The sequence below is a fragment of the Drosophila bipectinata genome, chromosome XL, assembly GCF_030179905.1.
Source record: "Drosophila bipectinata strain 14024-0381.07 chromosome XL, DbipHiC1v2, whole genome shotgun sequence".
Lineage (NCBI taxonomy): Eukaryota > Metazoa > Arthropoda > Insecta > Diptera > Drosophilidae > Drosophila > Drosophila bipectinata.
This window is the reverse complement of record NC_091734.1, coordinates 751249-763590: the sequence shown is the minus strand read 5'-3', so window position 1 is coordinate 763590 and position 12342 is coordinate 751249. Positions and strand designations below refer to the sequence as shown.

Below are 12342 nucleotides of genomic sequence, written 5' to 3'. Positions count from 1 at the left end.
AAAAGAAACAAACAACCGCCAGAGTATATACAACATTATCGAAATTCCATTCCAAAAAATTACAAAAATTTTCCAAAAAAAAAAATTCTAAACCTTATCTGTTGTTTTTTTTTTTTGAATGAAATTTATGTTTTTTTTTTTGCTTAAAAATATGAGTAATTTTATTTTGAGGGGGGGAACCCATGAGTCAGATTTTATTAAAAAAAAATTAAATACAAAAACATCAAAAATAATTAAGAAAATAACCTTGATTCGATTGATTTTTGGAATATTGTGTTTTAATTTGTGTTTTTTTCTGATTTGTTGCAGGTTCCGGGTTCCGGGTTCCGCCCTCCCCTCCAATTCCATATGCAAAATGTCTAGTCCAGACGATAGAATACACGGTAAGTGAAGGGAACGAAGAAGGAACGCCCTTCCATCTCTCTCACTCCTCTGTCATCCTCCTTCTCCTCCTCCTCCTTCTTCTTCATCTCCACCACCCACCTCCATGTCCACCCATGTTTTTGTTGTTGTTGTTGGAGAGTTATTATATTCCACTTTCCTTGGGATGTCTCTTGTATGTAACTCGCATATGGCATTAACAACTTTTTCGAATATATAACTCAAAAAAAAAACATCGGTATATAGAGCCAACAAAAGCTTACACAGCACGTGCTTCTACATATATACTCGATATATATCGAGTGTGTGTGTGTGTGTGTGTGGTGGCTTCCAAAAATAACTGTAATAAGCACATATACACAGAAAGGCAACCAGAACTACGCTGTCGATGATGTTGCACAGTGGTGCGGAGTTGCGAGAAAAGGGAACGAAAAAAAAGCCAGGCTTAGCGAAAAAATAATTGGGAATTATAACAAAAAAAGTAAATGAAAATATATTAATCAAGACAAGATATATCCTTATTATATGAGATATATCATACTGTGTAGAATAATACTTAAATAAATTAAATATGGCTTAAATAAAAATAATCAGAGAATTCTTAGCAAAAACAAAAGGAAATTAGTTTTTTTAATCCATATATTCGTATTTAAGTAGTAGTACTTAATAGTACTGTATATATAGAAGAAGATATATAGAAGAAGCTCTTAGAAGCTTAGAAGCACACTTTTTATGGAATGTTTGTTAGAAAAAGTAAAATATATTAAAATGCCTATAAATACGGTTTAAAAAAAGAAAATTATGATTTAGAAGCAAAAAAATAGTGAGAATAAGTACTAATCTAGCTTTTTAGCAATATATTTTCATTCAGAATGGTTATAGCATGATACAATTATATAATAATAATAATTATAATTAATTAATATATAATTATAATTATATATAATTGTATCATGGGTTATAGCATGCTTTTTTTATAAACTACATAAGAAAATTATATGAAAAGGCCTGTATGTAGAGAATAAAAGGCTTAGAAAATTAAAAGTTGCAATTTATAGGAAATATAGTAAAAAATATAGCGATAAGATAAAGAAACGTGGTTTCAAACATTCCTATTAGGCTTAATTTTTCTTAAAAAAGAAAATACTGTTTGAATACTGCAACTTGAGAATTATATTGAGAATAAAATAAAGAAATATGTCTTTTTTGGAAAGATTTCGAGAATAAAATAAAGGATGGAAAAGACTTGTAGACTTGTATTATTCTTCATAATACTACTAGCTATAAAATTCGAATTATTTTGCTTTAGAATATACTCTATAATTCAATAATATTAATACTCTATCAAAAAACTTAGCTAATTTTAAGGAACTTATACAAAAGTCCTCTAGAAAATGTCTAAGAAAAGAAAACTGCGTTTCAGAAAAAAGAAACTTGAGAATTACAAGCCAAAAAGAGAGTAAGATTAGGAATCCAAGTCTGTTTGGAGTTCATAGTCGCAGACCCACTACTCTATTGATTTAATCCATTAATTCATGTCAGTGGAAAAGCAAATATTTAACCATCTTAGAAAGAAGCTATAGTTTCTGGAAATATTTCAACAAAAACCAGAACAAAAGATACTCTCCAACTCTACATAAATTTCCATTGTTTTTAGGTTTTTTTTTTCTGGCAGATGGTATTTTATTTTTTTTTTATTTCTTGAATTTTTCCACTTTTTCCACCCATACACCCTTTGCTTAGGTTTTTTTTCGCCTCAGTCGCAGCTGTCAATCAAATCCATTAAATATTGACACAGCTTGGACCACTGTGCGTTTGTTGCTCCTGTTTCGGGGGCGTGGCGGAGGCGGGTGCGGGTGCGGCGGTACAGTGGGACAACCACTGCCTACACTAGCCTTCGGGTCCTCGTCCCAGCTGGGTCAAAATAACACCAGCAACAACAACAACATAAAGTATATTGTCCATGGTCGGGTCGGGTGGGGTCTGGGGTCTGGGTTCTCTTTCCCATGGCTAACAGAGAGGGGGTGGGGAGTGGGCGCTGAAACGAGGGCGGCTGGGCTTGGGCTTTCTTGGCTAGGGACCAGTGATGCTCGAGAGACTATAGCTGGTCTTTCTTTACTTATGAATTCTAAATTTTTAGTTGCTTAAATATATATATTTTTAATTTTTAAAAAGTCTTTAATATAATTTTGGATAAATTTAAAAAAATAGAATCCTACTATGGATAGAAATCAGTCTTATTTCTATCATAATTGCTTTTAAAAGCCTTTTAAGACTAATTTTATCATAAATATATCGATATTTATCGATTTGGGTAACTTTTCAATGTTTTTTTTATAAAATAATCTATTAATAATTTATAAATTAATGATAATTACAAAATTTTAAAGATTAAAAATTAATTCTTTGATAGTTTGGATACAAATAATACATATTTATAGCTTTAAAAGTCGAATCTATCGAAAATACATCGTTTTTTATGGATTTGGATTACTAATTCATGCTTTTTTATACATTTTTTTAAAAAATAATTTGTAATTTAGTGATAATTATAACTACTATAGAGTAGAATTCTATTACCTAATCGTTGATAATTATAAACAAAAGCATTCAAAGTCTAATTTATCGAAAATATATCGCTTTTTTAATGATTTAACAAAATTTTTAATGCTTTTTATGCATTTTTTAATAATAATTTATAGTTTAAAGCTTTTTATGACTTCCAAAAGATAGAAATCTATTTCCCCATCATTGGAAACTATTATTAAAAGCTATCAATAGTAAATTTATCGATAATATATCGTTTTTAATGGATTTTAAGTAACTATTTAAGGTTTTTAATGAATTTCTTTTAGTTTTGAATAAAATTAAGACAAAATAAGCTGTTACAGGTTAGAACTCCATTCTTTATCGACCATTAAACACTATTGAAAGCTCTTGATGTCAAAATTATCGAAAATTTATCGATATTCTTTGATTTTTTAGAAGCATTTAATGATATTTCTATAATTATTTCAGTTATTTATAAGTAACAGACCAAAACTGGAAGATATAATATAAAAATAATAGTTATCGAAAGCTCTCATGGCAAATTTATCGAAAATATATCGATATATCGAACCATAATTAAAAAATATAGCCATATTATAGCCAAAATTCGGCTAAAAACGGCTAAAAGGCCAACACTGGCTGGGCTCTTCGGGCCATTTGCGGCGACCACTGTCAATGCCAAAAGCACGTGGAAAAGGGACCCGGATGGGCGGCTGGATGGGCGGTGGGTGGGAGACTACGGAGGTGAGAGAGATGCCCTGGAGCCCCGTAATCTTCGCTTCGTGCTCAGCTCCTCTCTCCACCCCATCTCTCTCTCTCTGTCTCTCTTTCACGCCGTTAGCTGTCGTCCCTGTCGCTCTCTTGGCTCTCTCTCTGGTGTGTGTCTGTTTGTTTGCAACCGAAAAGAAAAACATTCGTTTATCGATTTTCGTCTATTTTTAGACACAAAAAGCAACAACAACAACAAATGAGTGCTGTTGTGTATATGTGAGCTCACTCTCTGTATGTGTGAGTATGTAACAGCCGGACCCGGAGACCCCAAGACCCCAAGACCCGGAGACCCCGATACCCGGGCCACATCTTTCCATTCACTTTGCTTCCTCTTGGCTTTTATTTTGTTAACCGTTATACGGTCTATTGCAAGGGTATGTTGAGCAGTGTTGGAAAATGCCTGATGTCCGTGTGTCCGCGTGTCCGCTTAGGTCTATAAATCCTTATATCTCAGAGACCCTAAGAGATAGAGCTTTGAAATTTTGTACAAAAATTCTACTAATATTTATCTAAATTATATTTCAATTATAGTACTAGGTATCATATAGTCGCTACTCTATTGTGTTTATTTGTTGGGCACGTGCAAATGGTGTCCGGGGATTTGGGGGACAATGGCGCTATGGCCCGGATTCCTACGCCGGACAATGGCCCAGGGCCTCGCTCTAATTGCCGGGGAGAGTCCTTGGGAGCACCACCCCCACCACCCACCAACTGCCACCACCTGCCGATATATCCATTACATTACTTCATTAAAATCAGGTCTTTCTTGAATGATAATGAGGTTCTATCGAGGTTTTAATTGATTTTTGGAGGTAAATCTGGTTTTTTGGGTATAGTTTTTTAATTTTATTAAATAATTATATATCTTGACTATTTATTTTATTTTATTTTCATCTAAAAATGCTTTGTTTTAAGAAATTTTAATAAAAGTTTGCCTTTAAAAAACAGGTTTCTAATATTTAAGGGAATAAATGGGTATATTTAAGGAATGGGAACCTTTAAGGCAGTTTTAGGAGCTTGGTGGCATTATTTTTAGATTTTTTTAAGTAAATAGTCACTCATTTTAATTAAAACTCAATTAAAAACACCTTTAAAAAATAAACTAATAGTTCCTTAACACTTTAGTCCCCCTATTTGGCCAATTACAAGGCTTAAAGTTGGCCATTTCAACTTTTCCAACTAAAAGTTTAGAAAAAAAAGTCATTAAATAAAAACCCCAACCACCCACCTGCCTACCAGCACCACCCCACCCCCCTACCCTACCTTTTTAGAGACTTTTATTAAAAAATAATGAATTTAAAGTTGATTTTCTGAGAGAAATACCTTTTCTTTTAATTTTATTAAATTTAAGTATTAATTTTAGAAGCTAAACCACCTCTTTTTTTTATTTAAAAAACATAATATTTTAACTTTTGAAACAAAATAGCGCCCTGTGGGCCAGAAACCGAGTCTCTGAAACGCAATAAGTGAATAGTGTTTAGTTTTGTTTTTGTATTTTCCACCTGCAAGAAGGTCGAATTCCCCCCAATCCCCAATATATATTCTATAGCCTCTTATATAAGCCCCCCTGCCCCCCTCTGTTACTCCGCCTAGGGACGTAATGGCTTACATTCCAAGAATAAAACCCGACTTGGCCTCAGACACTGTTATATAAAATTCTAGGGCTTATGTATATATATGGCTTATGTACTATTGTACTCTGTAACCTCCCGACCCCCCCTATTTGGTGGGGTGTGGGGCCTGGTAATAATATCGAAAGCCCCAACACTGCCACTGCGTTTATTTTATTTTCATTTCAGTTACAGTCCCCCCTCCCTGAAATTTCCCTTCATTTGGGGATTTTTCGGGGTCGGGAAATTCGATGAGTCATTCTCCAAAATTAGAAGCCCAGAAGGATCTGAGGGGGGGACGGAGAGGGTAATGGGCCTAGGCCCCCCTAGTCATCGATATTATTAGTGGGGCTTGTGGGGTTAGGGGAGGTCGTAGTAGGACTTGTTGCAAGAAATTAATGGTTTTTTATTTAAAAAAATATAGAGATATTATATAGAAGGAAAATATATCAGATTTGGAAAGATATATAGCTATATATAAGAGTTATAGATGGATAATCATGTTTTAAGTGAGGTAACCCTCTAAAAAAAATTAAAAAAAATATTTATAGACATTTTTGTAAAAATATTTTAATATTAAAAAATATTTTTTAGTGGAGAATTCATCTAGAAAGTTTTTAAGGCTTTCTTCTTGAGAATCTGATAAGAATCGGCTGAGATATAGCTACAGTTAGTGGTGATATATAAGGGATTATGTTTTTAGGAAGCAAGTTCCTCAAAAAATATTTAAAAAATATTTGTGAACATTTTTTTAATCAGATTTTTATAGAATTTCACGAGGAACTCTTCTGGAAATCTTTTAAGATAATCCTCTAGAGAATCGGTTAGGAATTGGCTGAGATATAGCTAAGGATCTGAGGGTTATATAAAAATCAAGATGGAACAAGAGGGTTCTAGACCCTAAAATTAAAAAAAAATATTGAAAAAGTATTTTAATTTAGAATTTATAATGCAGTTTAGTGGAGAATTCCTCTAAGAATATTATAAGATATTTTTTTGTAGGAATGGAATAAGAATTAGCAGAGATATAGGAGATATAGCTATATGAGTACCATAGTTAAGGGTTCCAATACCGAAAAAATTAAAAGAAATTATTAAAAAAATATATATTTTCAAAACTATGATACAAAATTACAGGGAAACATTCTTAAAAATATTTTAAGATATTTCCTTAAATAATCTGTTAAAAATAAACAAAGTTATAGTTACCTTTATGGAACTTATATAGAAAACCCCGACTTTTCTTACAAAAAAACCTTTAAAAAACCTTAAAAAACCTTAAAAATACCTTTAAAATAAAGCTTAAAATATTAAAAAATCCACAAATATTAGTTAGATCGTACCTCCCTCAAAGCGAGTGCCCACTGTAGTTGATATTTTGGTGGCAGTTCCTTGGCTTTCCATTTCCATTCCTCAAGGTAGGCCCTCAAAAGGTGGGTGGGTGGTTGGGTGGTAGCCTAGAACTTCAGTAAGAGTGGGCGTGGTCCTTCGCCTCCTACATTCTGATAATAAAAGAAGAAGAAAACAACGGAAACAAAAACAAAAAGAAACAAAAAAAAAAAAACGGCCTAAAAGTTTAGCCGTTGTTGGGTCTATTTTTAGAATACGCGCGCTGGAAATTTACCCACACAATACCAACACACTTCAGCAAACACACACACACTTACACACACACTCACAAAAAAAAAAAAACACGTTGGAACGCGCTACTGCTATCACTCAAAACAAACTTATTGAGGAAGGATGGAAAGAGAGGACAGCTGAAAGGTTCTGTGGGTGGGTGGGTGTCTGGCTGGTGGAAGGTTGAAGGTCCCCCCTCTCTCACTCGCGCGCTCTCTTACTCTCCCCCTGCCAGTCTCTCTCTCTCTTCTATCTTCGTTGTTGTCGTATCAATTTCCAATTGAATTTCAGTTTCAATTTCAATGACAGCGTGCCTCCCCCCTCCCCCCCTCCCCCCCCATCCTCATCAAATTTTAGAACGTTTTCGTTTTTCTTTTAATTTTTATTCCTTACATATATACACCCACCCACCCACATACATATGTATACACGTGCTTTGGCATTGTTTTTGTTGTGCCTGGGGTTTCTATGTCAACAGTGGAATTGACCTTGAAGTTGAAAAAAGCCAGCCGGTGGTGGGGGAGAGTTGTGTGCGCCAGACAGGGATGGCAAATTGCTACGCATTTACTTTCATTTGGAGACTTTCATGCAAAACAACAACAAAAAGAGTAAAATCAGCTGACTCCCCTCTCTTTGCTCTCATATGGTTTTTGCACCTGCAGTTATAATGCAGGCCACAAAGAGATTAAAAGAGAGCGAGAGCAAGAGCACGATCGAGATGGAACTATCCGCTCTCTCAAGAGTTAAATTTTAAAGATGCACTTGCAAAAAATTAAGATAATCTTTAAATAATTATATTTATTTTTTTTTTAATTAAATGTTTAAATTGTTTCTCGTTTTTCTTTCTGTGTTTTTGTTTTGTGCATGCCACCACTTCTAAATATACGGCCCAAAGCCATGCACGATTTATAAATGCGTCTAAAAATAGAGTGGCAAGCGAAATGCGGCAGGCAGTGCGGCAAGCAGCGCAGCAGGTCATGGCCTATTCAGTTAGAAGTGCACACACAAAAAAAAATAGCAGTATATACTAGATAATACCAGGGTTCTTAAAAAAAAATATATATGTATAACTATTATAATTAAATTATTTTGTTTTGATTATTTCGATTTTTAATCGATATTATTATTTTTTTTTTTGTTATTATTATTTTGCCATCCCTAGTCTGCGCTTTGCTCCTTGTTCTATTTTTAACCTGCCACATAGCCCAATATTCAATTGGAATCAATTTCTAGACCAGAAACACGACTTTTCTGATTAGATCAGCGAGGTTGCAAAGAGAGCGTGAGAGAGAGAGCGGGCGAGAAGAGAGCCAGAAGCGCGAGAGCCAGGGAGAGAGCGAGTGGAAGAGAGGACGGACAGAAACAGCAGACGACATCATTGCTAATTGGACTTTTTGGTTAGTCATATCATAATTTTTTTGCTCTGCATATGGCTTGGCGCGCAATTAGTCCAGAGGAGAAATCAAAAATAAATAGAAAAGTCTCGCTCCTTGCTCTCCTCGCGACTAACAATTTATCAATGAAAATATATATTGTTTTTCCCCCAACCGATTTTTAACCTCTGCCTTTTCTGCCGCAGTCGCAGTCGACGCAGTCAGCTGGTCAGTTAAGGTGGAATTTTTCATCAATTATTATATATTTTTTTTTATTCAATAGTGCTAATATATAGAAAGAGACAGAGAAAGAGAGAGCAAAATAAAACACGTCACGTGCAACAAAATATAAAAAGAATAAATAACAGTGAAAAGTTTAAAAATAATTATAAATAAAACTAAAATTATAAAAAATATAGAAATAGTAATTTTTCCGAGTGCCGAGCCTATCATCGAGGTCCAACTCGGCGACTAAATACGTTTTAGATTTATTTTTAAATGCGTCTGATAAGCGCCTGCCTTATCTACATAATCAGACCATGGGCGTGAATGAGACAGAGCTCACCATTGGGCCACAACAAGTGCCAGAGGGAGATGGGAAGATGGGGGATTGAAGGAGGTGTGACACACACGCTCTTGACTTCCATTACGCTCTCTCTCTCTCTCCCATCCTCTGGCTTCCAGTTGGAGCTGTGTTCCAGTGTAGCGCACATGTTTATAGATGTGTGTGTGTGTGTGTTTGTGTTTTAATTTCATTTTCAATTTCCATTATTCATTTTCCATTTTCCCCATTTTCCGAAATTTTCCCCCATTTTCCATTTCAATATCAATCTTTTTGTGAAATTCTCTTTGGGTATTTTGGAGTCTCTTCTATAGCCTGTGTCCCTCTGTTTACATTCCCAATTCGCAGATCTGCCATCAGAAGCCGGAAGCAATGAGCGACTGCTGCAGCACATAACAGCGCCGGGCGCCCTGACATTGGACTACAAGCCCCATCCAGCGGTGGATATCGATCAGCAGATCATGGAGGTGAGTTATATACCCCCTATACATACATATATACATATACATATTCAGACATGTGGTATGGGCATTATAGTAGTCCCCCCCACACACCCCACCCCTCGTCTTCATCCAATACCAGATACCAGATTGGGGTCTCGATTTATATTCGTCATCAAAAGGTATTTAGCATTAGTTTCGGCCACTAAGTCTCTCAATACCCTGCGGTTTAATTAATTGTCAAGCATTGTTAGCTACACTGGGAATTATTTTTAGGGGGTTTTAAAATAATATATAATATTTAAGTTGATATTAGAGGTTTAAGAGAGGATCTTATGAAATAGAATATATATTTTTGAATGAATTTTGCATAAAAATACTATAAACTTTTAAAAGAATAAATAATTACATTTGATTTAATAATTTTTAAGCGTTCAATATTTTTTACAAATTTTTTTCTAATAAAAAATAGCACTAAAAAAACGAAATTTTTGAAAGCCCGCCTATTTTCTTTGATAACTAACAGTATTACCCTTGATACCTTTATTTATCGATAACTTTTAATACCTATTTTAGAGAATATTAAAAAAAAAGTCTAAAAAAAAACCTAAAAACAAATAAAATGCCTAATTTTTATTTATAAATAAATAGTTTCTAAAAATATCTACGTTTTTCTGTCCAGATACTTAAGAACACTATCTATATAAGACTGTATTTCTTTATTTATCGATAACTCTTGATATATTTGATAAAAATATCTTGTAAAAAAATAAAAATAAAAAATATAATAAAATTAAAAATAAGCATTTTCGAGCACCAACTGTCTAGTTTATATTTTTAAAGAAAAGTATCCACTTTTTGGTTCAGATTCTTAAGAAAACTACAGATATCGATAGCATTCGATATATTTGACAAATATCTTAAAGAAAATTCAAAAAAATATATATAATTATAATATAATTAATAGTTTGAACTCCATCTGCCTATATTTTATTAGTTTCTTAAAATATCCAAGTTTTGGTCCAGATTCTTAAGAAAACTATCGATAGAAGACAAGATTTCTTTATTTATCGATAACTTTGGATATAACTTTAATGAATATTTAATATAATTCAAGCCTTAATTTTAATTATATATTTCCTGAAAAATTTCGATCTATTTTCGATTTTTTCGATAATCTTTTGAAGCAAAAAAAAAAAAAAGTACCAAAGCTGGAAATAGAATTCCCATAATGGAGCTGCCAGTTCTCCAGCTGGCTGGCCTCTCCTCCTCCTCCTCCTCTTTATTCTCTGCTGGCTTTTTGTTTTATTTTTGTTGAGCTTTTTTTTTTTTTTTCGCTTTCCGCTTTATTTATACTTTATTCGCCTGGCTCTGGTTCTGGCCATGTTCCTCCTATTGGCCATGTGTGTGTGCTCTCGGATGCTACGGCTACTGCGACGGCTGGCTGGCTGCCTGATGGCTGATGCTTTCGGCTCTTCTGGTCGAGAGTCTAAAATTAAACGCGTGTACAACTTAATGATTCTATATTTATTGTTTTCACTACGAAAATATGTATGAGTTTTTGCGCATTTTTTAAATAAAGTCCCACTAAAAATAGCCCGAAACCGAGTCAAGAGAGAGGGACCGTTCTCTGGCCAGAAGAGTTTTTCGAGAGAAAGAGATATCGGGCCATGGTAAAGGATTTACAGTAGTCACATGGTAAGGGGTACAAGATATATAAATAAATTATAGAAAATATAGTGAGAAATTAATCGGTTTTATCGATAGATTGTAGGAATATAATATTATATCAATTTAATCGATATTTTTTTTCAATTGTAGTATTTTTTTTTATCAGTTTCTAAAAGTATTTTTAGAGAGTCTGGAATTATTAGTTTCGGAAAATATATTTTTTTAATTTTAAAAGTCCCTCTATCGATTGCTCACTGTAGCCAGTTCTAAATTTGGTTTGTTGTGCATCTCTAGCTCTCAGTCTCTCTCGCCCCACTCTCTGGCAGTCGCTCGCTCTCTCGGCTCTCAGCATGTGCAGCAGGCCCACCTGCTTGGCCAGCACCCGCCCCCCCCCCCGCCGGCCATCCCTGCGCTTGGAGGGAGAACCGCCTTCCTAGTAGTGCTGTCTCTTGCATTCAATTTATAGTCTCGGGGATTTATTTATGCCTCGATTTTTGGCTGCATTTTGCCTTTTTTTTTTTTCCTTTCTTTTGTTTTGTTTTCATTTGAAAACTTTATTTTTAGGGCCCTGTAAGAAGAAGCAGGAGTGATGCCACGCCCCACTCACAACCCATCTATTAGCCATTTTTCGTGTTGTTGTTGTTGTTGTTTCTAAATTTTCATCCGATTCGAGGTGCCTTTTCGGTTTTTCCTTTGAATTTATTTTTGTTCTTTTATAAACTCTGCGGGTTTTATTTTTAAAAAAGCACACGCATACACATACACTTGAACAAATAGTTTGGTTAGATCACACACACACACACACACACACACACATACTACTACAACAACAATTGCCAAATCGGTGAAAATGCTTTTGTAGAATTCCTTGTCTATTTTCTAGTTTTTCTATTTTCCTTTAGCATTTTCTGTGTTCTGTTTTCTATTTTCTATTTTCTATTTTTTTTTTTTTTTGTTTTTGGGTGGCACGAGCAAAATGCAAATTAGCAGAAATTAAAGTGGCTGGTGGGTGGCTGGGAGGGTTGGTGTGGGTGGCAGGATGACAAGATCTTAATGAAGATGATCATTGATCTTTGATCTTCGCACACAAATTAAGCGAGAATAGTTTTGCATTTAAAGAAACCCAAGGATTGGAATTCAAAAAAAGATCTAAAAAAAAAAACAAAATAAAAATCAAAGGAAAGCAATATTTTAAAACTAAGTATGTAAGCATTTAAATTTAGACAATTTTTGGGATTAAATTAGTATCGTAAATAAACAGAGGGGTCTAAGAGGCTTCTTAAAATCAAGGAAATATAAAATTCCTTGGCAGAGTTATCGATTTAATCGATAAGTTTTCATTAAAAATGAAAATTAAAAGAAAT

General features: G+C 34.1%; 1 protein-coding gene across 8 annotated transcripts in view; it reads left to right on the top strand.

Annotated features, from left to right (window-relative positions):
- Positions 1–12342, top strand: part of HDAC4 (histone deacetylase 4) — a 30420-nt gene that overhangs the window by 2984 nt on the left and 15094 nt on the right. For 6 of the 8 annotated variants that reach the window (XM_070279593.1, XM_070279589.1, XM_070279605.1 and 3 more), the window contains 2 exons: positions 310–383; positions 9216–9334. In XM_070279593.1, the coding sequence (XP_070135694.1) occupies positions 356–383; positions 9216–9334 (147 nt within the window). In that variant the 5' untranslated portion in view covers positions 310–355. Of the gene's footprint in view, positions 1–309; positions 384–8352; positions 8544–9215; positions 9335–12342 lie in introns of those variants that run through there. The other 2 variants (XM_070279603.1, XM_070279602.1) reach the window with 2 other exon arrangements.